This window comes from Microcaecilia unicolor, unplaced genomic scaffold (assembly GCF_901765095.1).
Source record: "Microcaecilia unicolor unplaced genomic scaffold, aMicUni1.1, whole genome shotgun sequence".
NCBI classification, from domain to species: Eukaryota; Metazoa; Chordata; class Amphibia; order Gymnophiona; family Siphonopidae; genus Microcaecilia; species Microcaecilia unicolor.
Window position 1 is genome coordinate 67727 of NW_021963385.1, and position 17591 is coordinate 85317.

Consider the following 17591-nt stretch of genomic DNA (forward strand, 5'->3'; position numbering starts at 1 on the left):
GGGAGAGTATCAAAACAAAACCTAAATGACCTTACAGCTGTTGCTGTGGTATGATTCGGCAAGTCCAATGCAGGGCAGACTTCTACATTCTGTGTCCAGTATATGGAAAGACAGATCAGGATCAAGTATATCTATTTTATTTTATACCACTTTCATATCATACACTATAAGTGCAGGTAAAGTGTAACTCAGTGGGGGAAGGATATCTTTATGCTGAATTCAGAGAGAGAAATATTGTTAGTTAATAACATTGCTGAACTGTTGGTTTAATCATTAATTGATAATGAATGTGACTGTTGGGCAGACTGGGTGGACTGTGCGGGTCTTTATCTGTGGTCATCTACTGTGATACTATGCAGGATAGGTCTGGTAGTATCGAAGTGGGTATGGAGTGAAGGGAGGTGGTGACCTGTGACCACTGAGGATACCTGAGCGCATGAGAGAAGAGACTGGAGGCTACAGATATCGGGCTAGTAGGGAACCATCTTAAAACTCCAAATCAGCAGCCCTGTAAAATACCTTATTATAGGGGATTGTTTTGTTTATTTTGCTGCATTTGTATCCCACATTTTCCCACCTCTTTGCAAGCTCAATGTGGCTTGCATTATGCCGCAATGACAATCGCCATTAACAGAACAGAGTAATTCAGGTACATAAGATATCAAGAAAATTAGAAGTAAAGAAAATAATTAATACATATCGGATATGCAAAATGTAGGGTAAAGTAGAACGTACATAATAACAGTATGGTTAAAGAAACTAATTATGGAGTTCAGTATTTATTAATTCTAATATAGATGTGATAGTGAGTCATTTATGAAGGAATCTTATTATAAGTTTCGTTGAATAATTTGATTTTCAGTAACCTCCGGAAGGCTGCCAGATCTTGCGTTGTTTTTAAGGCAATCGGCAGTGCATTCCAAAGTTGCGTGCAGATGAAGAGAAGCTGGATGCATATAATAGTTTGTATTTAAGTCCCTTACAGTTAGCCCTTTATTTAGAGAAGTTACCCGATTACCATGTTTCTCTTAGAGCAGCATATGAACAAAGAATAGACAAAATGTACTATATATGAGTCATATCCACTTATTTGTGATAACTATAGTAAAATACATTTATAAAAGTGATTGTGCTAATAGGCACAAACAGTCACTACTTTTCTACAAGGGGTTGGTGCTGAATTTCTGCCATTCCTAGCTGATCTATTAGATATCTTAACGGCATTAAATTATACTGCGAAAAACAGTGGTCAAAGTTAAAGAAACTGAAAATTAGAACATGCATCAAGCTACATTTACCACTTTGGTATAGGGACTCATTCAAATGCCCCTACAGAACAACTGAGCTTCAAGTAATGACTAGTCAATACTAGATAGCAAGAGGAATGGTCTTTTTAAAAAAAGAGAAACAACAAAGATTAAGAGGTAACCCTAATTTGAATTATTTACCAAGTTACAGTGTCTTACCTGAGGCACTACCTTTGTCCTTATCCAAATCCTCAACATGGAGATGACTTGAGTGCTTAATGCAAAGTCTGCTATCAATTTGATACAGAAGTGCAGGGCAGAGGTATGTAAACTGATCATGAGAAATTGGAGAGTTGATGCCAAGACCATAATATTGAAGCAGCTGGGTGACATTCAAACACTACAAAAATTATACAGTTATTTAATAAGTAATCTTACATACTAAACACAAATATAAATAATAGAGACAGCTAGCAGAAACCAACCTACATTAAGAGGGCATACTAAAATGGTTTAAGACACCCCCTGAATATTAACATATTTGATTCAATGAGGACTCTCTTGGCCAGATGCACTAAACTTAACGAGCAAGTAGTAATAAACCCTGGCATGCACTGAAGGCCATTTTCCGATCACGGTAGCAGCTAACAAAAACAGAATGCAAATGATCCAAAGGAGATGCACTACCTTTGCAAGGCTATTATAATGAGATGCACTAACGTTTACCGATTCCCCTTACCGTGTAAAACCTAATGTGAGGTCTGCACCTCTCGTTAGGCTGGGGCTACTGTGGACGGACCCATGGAGACCAGTGGGAAAGCACCAACACTCATGTGGAAAAAAAAAAAAAGAACAAGCTGCGTGTCCCAAGTGCTCGTCAGGGATGTCCTTCTAAAGTGCCTAACATGGACGTCCTTCAAGGACATCCCTGACGTGCACTTGGCTTTTTTTTTCCTTTCCAACGCCCCCGAGGTCGCCGCTGCTGCTCCCCCCTGCATTGAAATAACAGCTTTACGCAGCCCCGGCCTCCCCGCCATCCTCCGCACCCCTGCCCCCGCCGCCCCCCCTGAGGTCATTGCGGAGGACGGGGCTGCGGGAAGCTGTCATTTCAATGCGGGGGGGGGGGGGAGCGGCGGCGAACCTGGGGGGAGGGGGGGTGAAGGACGTCCATAGGCACAGCTCGTCTTTTTTATATATAGTGAAGGACGTCCATAAAGGACGTCTGCGCCATGCGCAGAGCAACCAACATAGGAGTGGCCTAGTGGTTAGGGTGGTGGACTTTGGTCCTGGGGAACTGAGTTCGATTCCCACTTCAGGCACAGGCAGCTCCTTGTGTCTCTGGGCAAGTCACTTAACCCTCCATTGCCCCAGGTACAAATAAGTACCTGTATATAATATGTAAGCCGCATTGAGCCTGCCATGAGTGGGAAAGTGTGGGGTACAATTGTAACAAAAATAAAATAAATAAAAATAACGCTTGGCTGCTCTGCGCATTCTCGACTGGCCGACACGATGGAATAGAGAATGCAAGTTACAACCTTACAGCTCATTTGCATTCCTATTCCTTGATGCATGCCCGTTCCTTACCGATTCAGTAAGGGAAGGGCTTTAATGATTTTTTAGTGCATCTTGGCCTCTGTCTTTAATTTTGCCACAATACTGGTTTTGACAATGTTTTAAACTTGAAAAAACCTCATTTGCAAGCATTATGTCATCAGCTACAGGACTTGTATGAAGTCATGCCTAGTAACTGCCTATTGGGTTATGTAATTATGAACCTCACTGGTGAAATCTATACTTCAGAGATAAAAAGTCAAAACAAATCAAACTGGAAAGTGAGCAGATGTGACCTAAAAATTATATGAACACAACACACATACATGAAATCCAGGCAATTCATTTTCATAAATAGCTTAACAAACACAATAAAAGGTGCCCACTGTGCTGATTTCCCTTATAATTACTACTAAAGTTCACCCTGTATCAAATGTATTAAGAAAAAAAATGAAACTTGAAATACATAATTTAATATAGGTATACACTTATTTGGAAAAATCTTTATGGAATCAGATATACACATTTAACCATTTCACTACTATTCTCTACATTTCTGGAAATAGCCAGATTTCATTTTGTGCTACAAATTACCTTAATCCTTCCAGGACTGTTGCAACAAGACATTTTACAAATCTTATAAAGAACTTAGGAAAACAAAAACAACAACAACAAAAAAAATATATATATATATATTACTGTTTACCGTATGCACATTTGCTATAAGACATGGTGGGATAAACGCAAAGATACAAATTATCCAATCAGGCATACGAACAATTATTAAGAACTGCCTGCATTCTCTAAGTTCTCCCATTTTTCTTAAAAGAACAGTAATTTATTATTTAATATATAGCTTTGAAAATTCTCCATCACTTCTTACTTCTGCTCTATAGACGTTTAAAAAAAATTAGCAAAAGTAAAACTTCTTAATTTTACATGATTATGAGCTAAATTTACTATAGGATTCCTCAAAAGTCTAAAAGAGTAATTTTGCCTGAGATTATTTACTACTTTCAATGTAAACATAAATCAACTTGCTAATGGAAACAAGCAGGAAAATAAAATATTATTTAAAAAATATTATCATTAGTAGGTTGTCTCCTTTTCCTTCAGAGCAAGCAAAATGAGAGAAATCTTAAGATTCACATTTTCCCATCTGAATGCATTTATACATGAAACATTTATCTACAACTAATCTACTTAAGATTCATCTGGTTTTTGCACTGTGTATGTTGAGTGGCATGAGTAACACAATATTTGTTCTAAGGTCATTTACCTCTTCATGTTGATGGTCGTCTTCACTATGATCCTGGTGACTATGAGCTGAAAAATCATCATGTTTGCGAACACTTATTTGGTTATTTGGTGCTTCACGTTTTTCAGCACGATGACGTCCATTTCCTTCGTCAGGATTATGATCTTGCTGTCTAGAAGTTGCACTAAGATCATTACCATACGAATGAGTGTGTGGGTGAATAAGAGAGAGGTTCACATGCTCATGTTTATGAACATGATTATGTTCATGCTGTTCACCATGATCATTGTCACTACCAAACTTAGGTGTAATTTCCACAGTGGTTTCTCTGCTTTTGTTCCGTTTCCGTTTCTTTCTGTGCTTTTGTGGCATTCCTTCAAGTTGCTCTTGAGATGTATTGGTATCTGTTAATGGTTTCTGACTATCCTCCTTATATTCAGTGTGGCTAATGGAGTCATTATGAGAATGATGAGTACTATTATGGTCACGATGATGGTGCTGATGATGGTGGTGATTAGGATGATGATTATGGTCATGAGAATGTTTATTATCAGATTTGACAGAGGGTTCTGATGTCTCTCTCAGTGGATCACATTTTTTGTTTCTTTTTGCAGATTCACTGCTCACAGTTTGGTTTTCTGAATTGGAATGAGAATGGGAGTGCATATGGCTATGCCAATGAGAATGTTTCCCTTCTTGTACTTCTAAAGCTTCCAAGTGAGAAACATGGTCATGACCAATGTCCTCATGATTTATCTCCACTACTTTCACTTCACCAAGGCCCAAGTTTGCTAAAAGTTTTTCTAGACCATAAAATGACAATCTTCCGTTTTCACCATATCTGTCAAAAAGTTTTTCAATATAATATCTTTGTTCATGTTCTGGAACAGAATCCACTCCTCCATTCTGGTGATAAGGCGCTTCTGAAATTTGATAATCACTGTGGTTATGTATGCGACTGTCATTATGCCCATGGTTATGTCCATCTTTATGGCAATGGTTACATTGATGAAAAACAAATGTCAACAAGCAAATGAGGCAAAATTTTGTGTGCATATGTACCTTCATTTTTCTATTTCCTGAAATGAAATGAGAAAATAATTTATTCAAAGGCAACACACTTTATATCACAACTGCAAAAAGCTTTCAAGTCAAACCTATAAAAGGAACAAAAAATAATATCTAAAATATTCAATTATGTTTGTATAGAAATGAATGATTTTACTCAGTCTTCCATAGTTAAATTAGTTGCTATATAAAGAAAGCTTTTACATTACTAATCTATTATGTTCAAACCACAAAATAACTAGGCAAAAATTACTGCACTAATTGCTATATACTTCTGAAGCACACTAATCCTGAAAGCACACATCTTTTCATCAGAAGGATTTAAACAAATTCAATTCATTATAACTGAACTTTAGTATTAAAAATATAGTAAATAAAGCAGCACACTATAAAGTTAACCTTACTACTTACCTTAAAGAAAGCACGCTGATATCTGTCTGAACTGAATGGTCATTGGTATTTACTTTTTATGTACTTGTAGGGGAGGAGACGTTTCAGCAGATTATTCACTCAACGTCAAATGACAAAACTTGTTAATGTTGCATAATAAGATGCAAAATTTGGAACATATTCCTCTAAACAAAACAGCATCCCAGAACTTCACAGTTCATCTTTACCACAATAAAACCATTGTCACTGCCAGAAATCATCTGACAGTTAACTATTTGCAGAATAGGACTGTTATCCAAAAGTCTATTTCATATGAAATTTCTCATGATAAATAGAATGTGTTAATTCACCTATTTCACAGCAGTGAATAAAAATATTTACTGTTCAAAAGCTGGAACAGAGACCTTATGAGGAGCTCGAAAAAGGTGATGAGCACATAAATATGGTTTTTAATTTTAGGTGTTTTGAAAAAGTGAATTACAGTATTTATTTTTTTCAGGGGTCCATTTACTAAGCCACGGAGAAAGTGGCCTGCAGTAGTGTAGGCTCATGTTTTTGGCACACGCCAGGCGAGTTTTTACCGCGTATGGGGAAAAGGGTTTTTTTTCAATGGGCCAGGGCAAGGGCTTGGGTTTGTGGTAAAACTGAAACCAGCGCGCGCCTATTTACGGCCTTAGCCCATAACGCCACCCATTGATCTAGAAGGGCTCACGCGCTACACATGCAGTGCCGATTAATGCTGAAAAAGCCGCACGCAATAGGAAATTTAAAAATCTGTCCCAGTGGTATGGGTGTACACCAAATCCAAAATTACCGCCAGGGGTCACGCTAGCCTGGTGGTAGTCTTGTTTTAGCGCGTGCTGCACGCGTGTAGAGCCTACTGCACCTTTGTAAAAGGGACCCTTCAATTAGATAGTTTTTGAAGTACCTTAAAACTAGTGCTCGTCAGTGTTTTTATGCTAATCTTACATATATAAGGGTTTTTTTTTCAAAATTAACATATTTTTAAAAATTATCATCAGAAGCCCTACATCCAAAGCATTTCCCCCACACCTCTAGCACTCACCATATACCCCAGAGCCCTAGAACTCTGCCACATTCACTAGTTGTAAAAACAAACAAAAAAAAAACCTTTTCTCACCCAGCACATCCCATTTCAGCCCTAACTTCTTCCCCACCCAGTACCAGCTCCCTTATAAACAGCCCAAATATAAACCTACAACAGACCCAGTACACTCCCAGCAAAATCCAGAGTTCTTTGCCCCCAGTGACTTTACTCAAATGCAGCGTGGGGTGCCTTCCAGCTATTCATTGCAATAACCAGTACTAGAAATGGAGGCTGTAGGAGGCTCTGTGACCAAAGCAGTCTCAGAAACAAGGCTTTGTGAACCAATTGCAAAGTGATGCATGTGGGAAAGAGGAACCCAAATTATAGCTATGTGATGCAAGGTTCCACATTTGGAATCACCAACCAGTAAAAGGATTTTGGTGTCAACAATGATATGTTGAAACCTTCTACTCAGTGTGCAGTGGAATCTAAAATCACAAAGAAGCATAAGGGGTACTCAGGGAGGGCAAGGCCATAGCAGAGAAACAGAATGAATTCTTTGCTTCGGTCTTTAAGGAAGAAGATGTAAGAGACCTGTCTGTACCGGAAATCGTTTTCGAGGATGATGATGCGAAGGAACAGAAAGAAATCTTGGTGAACCTGGAAGATGTTTTGAGCCAAACTGACAAATTAAACAGAGCAGTAAATCACCTGAACCAGAAGGCATAAATCTGAGGGTACTCGAACTCAAACATGAAACTGCTGATGTACTGTTGGTAATATGTAACCTGTCCTGTCATTAAAATCGTCTATAGTACCTGAAGACTGGAGGGTGGCCAATGTGATGCCGATTTTTTAAAAGGCTTTTAGGGGTGATCCAGATTATAGACCGGTAAGCCTGACATCAGTGCCAGGCAAAATAGTGGAAACTATTATAAAGAATAAAATTACAAAGCACATAGACAAACATGGTTTAATGGGACAGAGTCAGCAAGGGTTCAGCCGAGGGAAGTCTTGCCTCACCAATTTGCTTCATTTCTTTGAAGGTATGAATAAACATATGGATAAAGGTGAGCCAGTTGATGTAGTATATCTAGATTTTCAGAAAGCTTATGATAAAGTTCCTCATAAGAGGCTCCTGAGAAAATGAAAGTCATGGGATAGGAGGCAAGGATTTGGTGTGGATTAGGAATTGGTTATTGGAAAGAAAACAGAAGGTAGGGTTAAAAGGTCATTTCTCTCAATGGAGGAGGGTGAACATCGGAGTGCCGCAGGGATCTGTACTGGGACCGGTACTATTTAACATATTTATAAATGATATGGAAATCGGAACGGTGAGTGAGGTGATCAGATTTGCAGATGATACAAAACTATACAAGGTTGATAAAACACGTGTGGACTGTGAAATATTGCAGGAAAACCTTAGGAAATTGGAAGACTGGGCATCAAAATGGCAGATGAAATTTAATGTGGACAAATGCAAGCTGATGCACATTGGAAAGAATAATCTGAATCATAATTACCTGATGCTAGGGTCCACCTTGGGGGTCAGCACCCCAGAAAAAGATCTGGGTGTTGCTGTAGATAATACATTGAAATCTTCTGCTTAGTATGCAGCAGCGGCCAAAAAAGCAAATAGAATGCTAGGAATTATTAAGAAAGGATGGCGAATAAAACAAAAAATACTATAATGCCTTTATATCGCTCCATGGTGCGTCCGCACCTTGAATACTGCGTTCAGTTCTGGTTGCCGTATCTCAAAAAAGATATAGCGGAATTAGAAAAGGTTCAAAGAAAAGCAAACAAAAAGATAATGGGGATGGAACTCCTCTTGTATGAGGAAAGGCTAAAGAGGTTATGGCTCTTCAGCTTGGAAAAGAGACGAATCAGGGGAGATATGACTGAGGTCTACAAAATCCTGAGTGGTATAGAATGAATAGAAGAAAATCGAGTTTTTACTCGTTCCAAAAATACAAAGAATAGGGGACACTCAAGGAAGTCACATGGAAATACTTTTAAAACAAATAGGAGGAAATATGTTTTCACTCAACAAATAGTTAAGCTCTGGAACTCTTTGCCGGAGGATGTGGTAACAGCGGTTAGCGTATCTGGGTTTATAAAAGGTATGGACAAATTCCTGGAGGAAAAGTTCATAATCTGCTATTGAGACAGACATGGGAAGCAACTGCTTGTCCTGGGATTTGTAGTATGAACTGTTGCCACGATTTGGGTTTCTGCCATGTACTTATGGCCTGGCTTGGCCACTGTTTGGAAAACAGGATACTGGGCTAGATAGCCCATTGGTGTGACCCAGGATGGCTAGTTTTATGTTCTTATGAAGGTGACACAAAACTGAACCCAGACAATGTCCAATATTAGGAAGCTTTATTCAAAACATCCTCGACTCGACATGAGTCATATTTCGGCTCCAAACGGCCTGCCTCAGGAGTCTTCTATTGGATGTATGAACTTATTAGCTAACCTTGTACTAATAAATATGATGATGTATACTACTTGTGCAAAAAGTAATGAATTAATAAACAGTAGTATCATACAGCTTATTGCTGATTCCTTGCGATGAACCACTGATGCTGGAACGCTCTGCTTGTTCTTTTTCCACAAAATGTGTCACAAATAAATAGAATGAATTATAAACATATGAGTACACAAACACAGAAAGACTTGGCAGACTGGAAAGACTGCATTATCTCATGGTAAGGGAGATCAAATGTTATCAGAATGTTTATTTTACCTAAACTTATCTTCCTTTCTAACTCCTCCTTTCCAATTCTTCCAAATATTGGACCAACTTTTTTGTACATTATTTTTGGAGTGGGAAATTACCTAAAATCAAATTTAAAACTTTGCTAACTCCAAAAGAAGGAACTGGGTTTGCAAATATGGAAATTTGTTTTTGGTGAACCTATTTTTACCCTGTATATTTTTGTATAGGAAAGCATCACTACACTGGGTCTACTTTAAAAAGGTTTAAAAAAAAAAAAAAAAAAAGAATCCAAATAGCCTTCTTTGAAGTTTGTTCAGTTCCTCTCCTCCCCCTAAATGGTCCCCTACTGAACACCCTGTCACATGTCAAGATTGACAGATCTGGTCCATTTGAAAACATTATGAATTTCTCCTTATCCCTCTGCTCATACATCTTTAGAATCCCAAGAATGAATTGTTAATATGGGATTACCACTGTTTTGTACAAGACATGAAAACACATTCCCTCTATAATTCAGAGACCTGCCTCACATGAGCTTTCTCCAAACTTTAGAAGAGCTTTGGAAATGTTGAGGCTGCTCCCTTTCTTTTTACTATTTTCAACTTCATCAGTACTTTGCCTAAGGGTCACTCCATGTAAATTCAACCACAGTTTGGAATCCTCCCTCCATCACTATTTCAGAAATTGATAATAATCTACCAGAATGGAGACCAATATATAAGATGAAAAACTACAAAACTTTCTGACTTATAGCTTCAACAGTTTTCCAGATAATTGGCATATTATCCAACTGGGGGGGGGGGGGGGGGGGGGGAGGGGACACAGCGGCAAAGTTCGCGGCCAACTGAAACTTTGGCCACCTTTCAAATCTTATTAACTCTGCCTCACTCTATATTTGTTTCGTCACTGGAGGCGGCTTACGCCTCATGGTACTATGTAAGCCACATTGAGCCTGCAAATAGGTGGAAAAATGTGGGGTACAAATGAAACAAATAATGTGACCTACAGCTGTGAAATCTGCACTTGTTCAGAATTTTGCGGGCATTCAGCAACTGCAACCCATTTTGAGCTGCATGGTTTCTGAAATATTGTCAAAAAATAGGATTTTATTCAATATGATGTAACAAAATGCCACTTTTAGCAAACCACTGTGCCAAAGATATTAAAGGAAAAGCTTTCATATTTTATCTGGACTTGAATTGATGTAGTTGCTTCGTACTTTTTACCATTATCTTTATGGATATCTTGTGAGAAGCAAAATGAAACTGGCATCAAACGAAAGGATTTTTCTTGCACTTTCAAATGATGAACAGCGCACATTTGTACTACCAGTCCCACATGTTGAAAATTGCCTCCGATGTGGACTCACTTACAGAATATGACAATTTTCAGTGAGGCATATCAGAAAAACTGAAGCCACATTCCTGGAACCAATCCAGACCAGGTAATACAAGGTGTCTGCCAAAAAGGTAGTCCCTGACTCCAGAAGTACAACCTCCTGGTTTTCTAGCAGTTGCTGAATTCATCAGAAGAATGCATGGACAACATAGCTTCTGCATATCACCACCTCAACTTCCAGAGCAGAAGATGCGCTTGCTTCAAAACAACTTCCATCTTTTTATCCTGTGAATCCTTAAGGACTAGTCCTCCCTCCACCAGAATTGGTGGTCTACTTGGTTACTGCTATCACGAGGGCATCAACTCAAGGGAGGCAAAACAGCTGTTCCAGATCATCTTGGGGTAAAGCTTTGCCATGCCCTGCTGCTCTTCAGCACTGTTTCTGTGTAGTCCCACTCCAACAAGGCCATTCTTCTGAGAGTTTTATGGATGGGAATAGACTTAGAAGGCCAACAAAAGCTTACCAGAATAGGACCACCATCCAATGTTACTCCACTACAGATTCTGTCATATGAAGGGAGGAAGTAACCTGAGAAATGAGGGACACCAGCTCCTCCTCATGGAAAGCTGGATTATCGAAGATTAGTATCTCTTACAGGGAACTGCCCCCCACCTTCTTTGGGATGATGCTAACAAAAAAAGGAGACCTCTCATCCTCATAAGAACACCCATACTGGGTCAGATCAATGGTCCATTTAACCCAGTATCCTGCTTTCAACAGTGGCCAATCCAGGTCACAAGTACCTGGCAGAAACCCAATAAGTAGGAACATTCCATGCTACTAATCCCGAGGTAAGCAGTGGCTTCTTCCTCAGACATCCCCCAATCTTTAAAGGTGTAGGTAGGGGCCCCCAAGACTCCTCTTCAAGGACCTGACAATCTGTGCCCACATCCTGGATGGAATGGTGCCTCCTGAAAGGAGCAAAAGGACCTAGTGAAGGGCTGAAAGCCCATCCTGAGAGCTAATGGGTGGGTGGGGTTGCCTTTGTCTATTTTATGCGATGAGAGTCTGAATCACCTCAGATAAGAGAAATGGAACTTGATAAACCACCTGTCTGTGGTTTTTGCAACTACATTCAAAGCAGTTTACATAGTATATACAGGTATTTATTTGTACCTGGGGCAATAGAGGGTTAAGTGACTTGCCCAGAGTCACAAGGAGCTGCAGTGGGAATCGAACCCAGTTCCCCAGGATCAAAGTCTGCTGTACTAACCACTAGGATTAGTAGGTGCCTGATCAACTATCGACCTGTAGCCTCCATCCCTCTTCTGACCAAACTGACGGAAAACAGAGTGACCTCCCAACTTAACGAATTCATACAAAAGTTCTCCATATTACATGAATCACAATCGGGCTTTCGAACTACACACAACACAGAAACAGTATTACTTACCCTGGTATCCAAGTTCAAACAAGAAATTTCAATTGGTAACAAAATACTTCTATTGCAGTTCGACCTATCCAGCGCATTTCACATGGTAGACCATGATATTCTTACAAAACTACTGGACAAACTAGGGATCGGCAGAAACATCATTAAGTGGATAAAATGTTTTATCACCAGTTCTTACCAGGTCAAATCAACCTCATCAATATCGCCTGCATGGCCATCAAAATGCGGAGTCCCCCAAGGCTCACCCCTTTCCCCGATCCTCTTTAACCTCATGATGATCCCTCTGGCCAAATCCCTATCCAAGTCTGGCCTAAATCCCTTCATCTACGCTGATGACGTCACAATATTCCTCCTCTTCCAATCCAACCTTACAGAAATCTCGGAGAAAATCATCACTGCCATGAACATCCTAGCTTCCTGGGCCAATGCCTTCAAGATGAAATTGAACAAAGAAAAAACTCAGTGCCTAATCCTTTCATCACAACATTCCACTCTGCTCCCAACCCCCGACGTTACAATCCCAATATCTGACAATCTAAAAATCCTAAGAGTAACATTAGACAAACACCTAACTTTAGAAACTCATGCAAAAGCCACGACGAAGATGATGTTCAACATGATGTGGATTCTGAAAAGAGTTAAACCATTCCTCCCACAGAAAACTTTCCGCAATCTAGTACAATCCACAGTATTTACCCATGCCAACTACTGCAACAGCATCTTCATCGGTTGCAAAGCCCAAATCATGAAAAAACTCCAAACCACCCAAAACACAGCAGCCAGACTCATTTTTGGCAAATCACGATTCGAAAGCGCAACACCACTTCGTGAAAAACTTCACTGGCTCCCTATCAAGGAAAGAATAAACTTCAAAACCCACACAATGATCCACAAGATCCTCAATGGCGAATCTCCAAGCTACATGTCCAATTTGATCGATCTTCCAGCCAGGAACTGGTCCAAATCTTCTCGAACATATCTCAATCTTCATCTTCCCAACTGCAAAGGCCTCAAATACAAAACCTACTATGCATCCAACTTCTCTGTTATAGGCAGCCAACTCTGGAATGCCTTACCTAGACATATCCGAAAAACCAATGAACACCTACCCTTCCGAAAGCTGCTGAAGACTTACCTCTTCAAACAAGCCTACCCAAACGACCCAAATTAATCCTCGAACCTAGACCACACCACCAGTACTAGCCACACTCCAATTCTTTCCCCACATCTTTTACTATTGTCCCACTCTTTATAGCTATGTTATCTCTGAGATATATTGTACCATACTTTGTATTACCTCTGTGATACATTGTAACATACTTTGCAACATACTTTGTATTGTATCTGTGATACTTTGTACCATACTCTGTAAGCCGCACTGAACCTGCTATTGAGCGGGAAAGAGTGGGGTATAAATGCTACAAATAAATAAATTATTTAATAAATCCAACAAGGCTGTATTCTGGAGTTTCTGACCTCTTTATTTATATAGAGTTTTTTCTGCAGATCGGTGCTAAGAGTGGCTGTAGAAGAAACCCACTGTTCTAGTCCATACCCCACCAGAGGAGTAGGAAAGAGGTCATCACTTCATTTATTTTGTGGCCCCAAAGGAGATTCTGTCCCATTACAGACATCAAGGGGATCACTGCTGCCCTGCAAGTGTCCTTGTTTTATATGGGGATTTTGTGATCAATCGTAGTAGTAGTCTAGAGGGTTGACTTTCTTGCCTCTAGACTTGTCTGAAGCTTATCTGCAGACCCTAATCCAGATCTCTCAAAAAAACATTTCTCCAGCTTTATTTTCTCGGCAAACAATTTTGTTGGCTGAAAGGGAGCGAGGGAGGGGGTCTGCCAAACCCTGGCCTACAGAGGCACTCTGTGCCAATAACCCTGCCAGGTGCACACCAACCAAACGCTACCTCTCCTCCTTGTCGGGCCACGTCAGAGACACAAGGCACGTGCTTAAGATGTCTATCAATGAGATCTATTGTGGCCACAGAAGCTTCTGATTTGCCTCCCTCAGCATGCTCCTCAAGACCCAGTGACAAACCTTCCTGCACAACCGAATCTGATGCCTCTCTTTCTCATGCAAGGCAGTAGACGCTAGCTGCAGTGCTAATTCCTCTCTGCCATGCTTTCAGACAAATGCTGACCCTCTCCCTCTTCTTCAACTTCGGGTTCCATCAAGACCAACACAAAAAACTTGGCCAGTCCTATAGGAAACCTAAGAAAAGTCACAATAGAAAACCAGTAACCCTTCCCCCACCACAATTCTCTGAAAGGGCCTGGTTTAAACCCCACAGGATCAGAAAGAACTGAAACAGAGGAAAGGTAGGGGGAGGGGCAGATGAAGAAGCAAAGAGGAACATCCTTGAACCCAAGGACCCATAGTTGCCCATTAGAACACGACCCACTAGGATCCAGAGGTCAGAGTTCTGGTCCAAGGACTCTCCTTCAGGCTCAATTAGGTCAAAGGTACACAGACCCTAAGAGTAATGGGAAAGGGGATGGGATTTGTTATACTGCTTTTCTGTGGTTCCAATCAAAGTGGAAACTGACTAGTTCCATGGCTGCCCTTTTTTTTAACTGGTGGTGATGTCACTGAAAAATTAGTGTTTTCTGCTTCCATCTGTAGGTTGGGGGACCACAATCCATCAGTCTGGAAGAGTCTAGAAGGATAAAGAAATGCAATCTACTTTTTGGGATCTTCTGATCCTTACTGGTCACTGCTGGAGAAAGGATGAACTTTCATATGATTCAGCATGGCTCATTTTATACTTTAACTTTCAATGTATCAAAATATCTGTACAAACATGGTATCAATATCACTCACCCAAAATATTTATCAGAATTTTTCCTTCAAACCACCAATAAAATGGAATTTCTGCCAGCTCAAAAACAATTCTAAAGCTCCTAAATTCACATATTTGTGAGACAGTAAACACATCTGTAACATACACTGGGCACTTTTTTCCTAATTTCCACGCCCCCATTTAAGACTACTATACCATTCCTCTAAAGAATGTTTCTGAATATGTATCAAATATTAGTGGATTTTTCATCAAATAAATGCCATGTAACTTGTAATGTCAATTACCCTACATCTTCTGCAACCAAAAATTGACAGGATGTGCCATGAATTCATACAAAAAAAATGAGCATGTTAGCCTCTCCCAGGAAGTCTCATATTTCCAAAATATAGCTAGTTAGGTTGAAAGAAGACCAAAGGCCCATTCAGCCCAACCTTTATTCAAACATATTTTGCAGTTCATTTAATACATACCTATGCTCTGAATTAGTTCCATGGCAGCATATATGCAATATTAACTTAAGCTGTTCTACTTAATGTCATATTTCCTGTAGAAAAAAACAACTCTTAATTTTATTGGTCCTGCAAAACTCTTGCTTGATTATATTTTAGAATACCTGTAAGAATTATTGCAATATGTTGTATTATTAATTCAAAACAGCAGCAAACCTTTTTTCAAATATTTTAAAGAAGGAATATATGTCGTCTATAACATTTATTTAAATGACCACCTTTGGATAATTATGTATTTTCAGTGGATTCACCTTTCTGTCTAATAGGTTCCGGGGCTATAATGAAATTTAATATTTAGGAATGTTTTGTTGAAGAGGTATGACTCAAATACTGAAAATTGGTACAAAAAATTAAGATGCTTATATTAGAGCATAGCTGCTTTTAAAAACAACAAAAATGATCACTAATATTTGTCTCATATTTTGTTGGGGGTTCAAATGTCTTTAAAGCATACAACCTGACCTAAAAAGATGATGCAAAAAACAAAACAACTTGAAAATGGCTCCAATCAGACATGCTCTTATGATTGGGTATAAAACAGGAATATGGTAATGAACAGTGGGTGGCATCAGTCGAATAAATGTAGTGTGACACAAGCAAGCTGGATTTCATTCAATCACTGGTCTCTGTGATCACCACTGGACCCTGTTTAGCTCCAAAATAAACAGCGACTAGATGATTATCGATGCCACAAAGATCCTTAGTGTACGTACGAAATCTGGTGAAAATGTGTACACTATAACGTATCTCCGGTAACTTCTTTCAAGGCTGAGGTGCTACCAAGAATGTAACTCCACTGGAAGACAAACAATCCAAACGTCTTCTAAAAAAAATAATAATAAGTAATATAAATTCTGAATCTTGGTGTGTAGACACTACTCGCGGAGCTAGAGTCGGGAACGATCAAAGGTATTAGATTCGCCTTCCTTCAGCACGTTCCATAAACCGAACACCCGTTAAACAATAGGAAGCTAACGGTCAAATCCCGGCACGGTAGCGTAAACAATTGTACAGCACCGAAAAGATGAATTTCAACACAGCGCAAACATATCAAGTCACACGCCTTCGGCTCCCTCATACTCTCAACACGCCAATCACCGCTCCACACACGCATTCGGAGATCGGGAGAACCACTTCCCCTCCCCATGATCTGCAATCTCTCCCTCTATCTTCCACCAAGACCGCGATCCGGCACCTGTCCCTCAAACCCCCCCCCCCCCCCCCCCCCGAAAAACTCATACCTGAGGTCGCCCACCGACAATTCCACAGCTTTCCTTCTCCGGTACCCCGTCCCCTATGACACAACTTCTCTCCCTCTGAGGCATCCCGCCTTGCCGGAAACAGGAAGTTGCGTCGAGGAGCGCGGGACGCCGGAAAATGGGATTTGCGGGAATCCCGCGGGGACGGAATAGAAGTAGGTACCGTCTCCTTCTCTCTTCAATAATTCAGGGCAGCCGCACATGCCAAATGCTTTCTGCCCGTGCTAATGTAGCGAGCCTCAAACCAAGAATTATGACACCAAGAAGGTTTGATTGAGAACAGGTGACGGCATAACGTCAAAATGTTGAAGCAAATTAGGTTGATCTCTGTTTCCTCTCCCCGTAGCAGCCGTCGTTCCGTTCCACGTACACTCAAAAAAGGTAAACAAAACAAAAACATGTAGCTGCATCCACGTTGTCGTGCTTTAGTGTTTTTATTTAATCTCACTTATATTTTCAAATATGCCAGCTTCTGCAGCATACGGATATACACAGAGGAAGTATAATAACGGAATAACTTTTCATAGGAAGAGTTGTAATTTGTTATAAATAATCAGTGCTCCTGATCCTGCTCCTCTTCAGGCAACTCAGGACACAGCTTCTCTTCTTCTCCAGCTCTTTCAGAAAGTGCTTCAGCAGCCCTCTCCTCAGGTTTCACCTCTGCCACACCCTCATACAGTTCCACTGCCTCCTCCACATACACCCTCGCCAGCTCCTTCACTGAGACCTTGAAGCCTTTCTCCATCGCCAGACCTTATTGAACTCTATTCTTCAGAGGAAGAACCCATTCTTATCCCAGATGCTGAACAACCTTCAACTTCTGCTTCCACTTCACATCAGCCTGACACATTAAAAACAAACATTTCCATAGAAGATGTTAGTTATACTAAATTCATTCACAATATCCTCAAAGAACTGACTCTGGGAAC

The 17591-nt window shown here is 40.1% G+C and overlaps 1 protein-coding gene across 1 annotated transcript in view; it reads right to left on the reverse strand.

The window, feature by feature from the left end:
* The window catches only part of LOC115459269 (zinc transporter ZIP10-like), a gene marked incomplete at its 3' end in the record, with an annotated part of 81184 nt that extends 64338 nt beyond the window's left edge, over positions 1-16846 (reverse strand). Inside the window, exons 1-3 of the mRNA XM_030189120.1 lie at positions 16645-16846; positions 4081-5138; positions 1467-1647 (exon numbers count right to left, since the gene is read on the reverse strand). Of these exons, the coding sequence (XP_030044980.1) occupies positions 1467-1647; positions 4081-5127 (1228 nt within the window). The remainder of the gene's footprint in view (positions 1-1466; positions 1648-4080; positions 5139-16644) is intronic.
* Between the last annotated feature and the right edge of the window lie 745 nt (positions 16847-17591).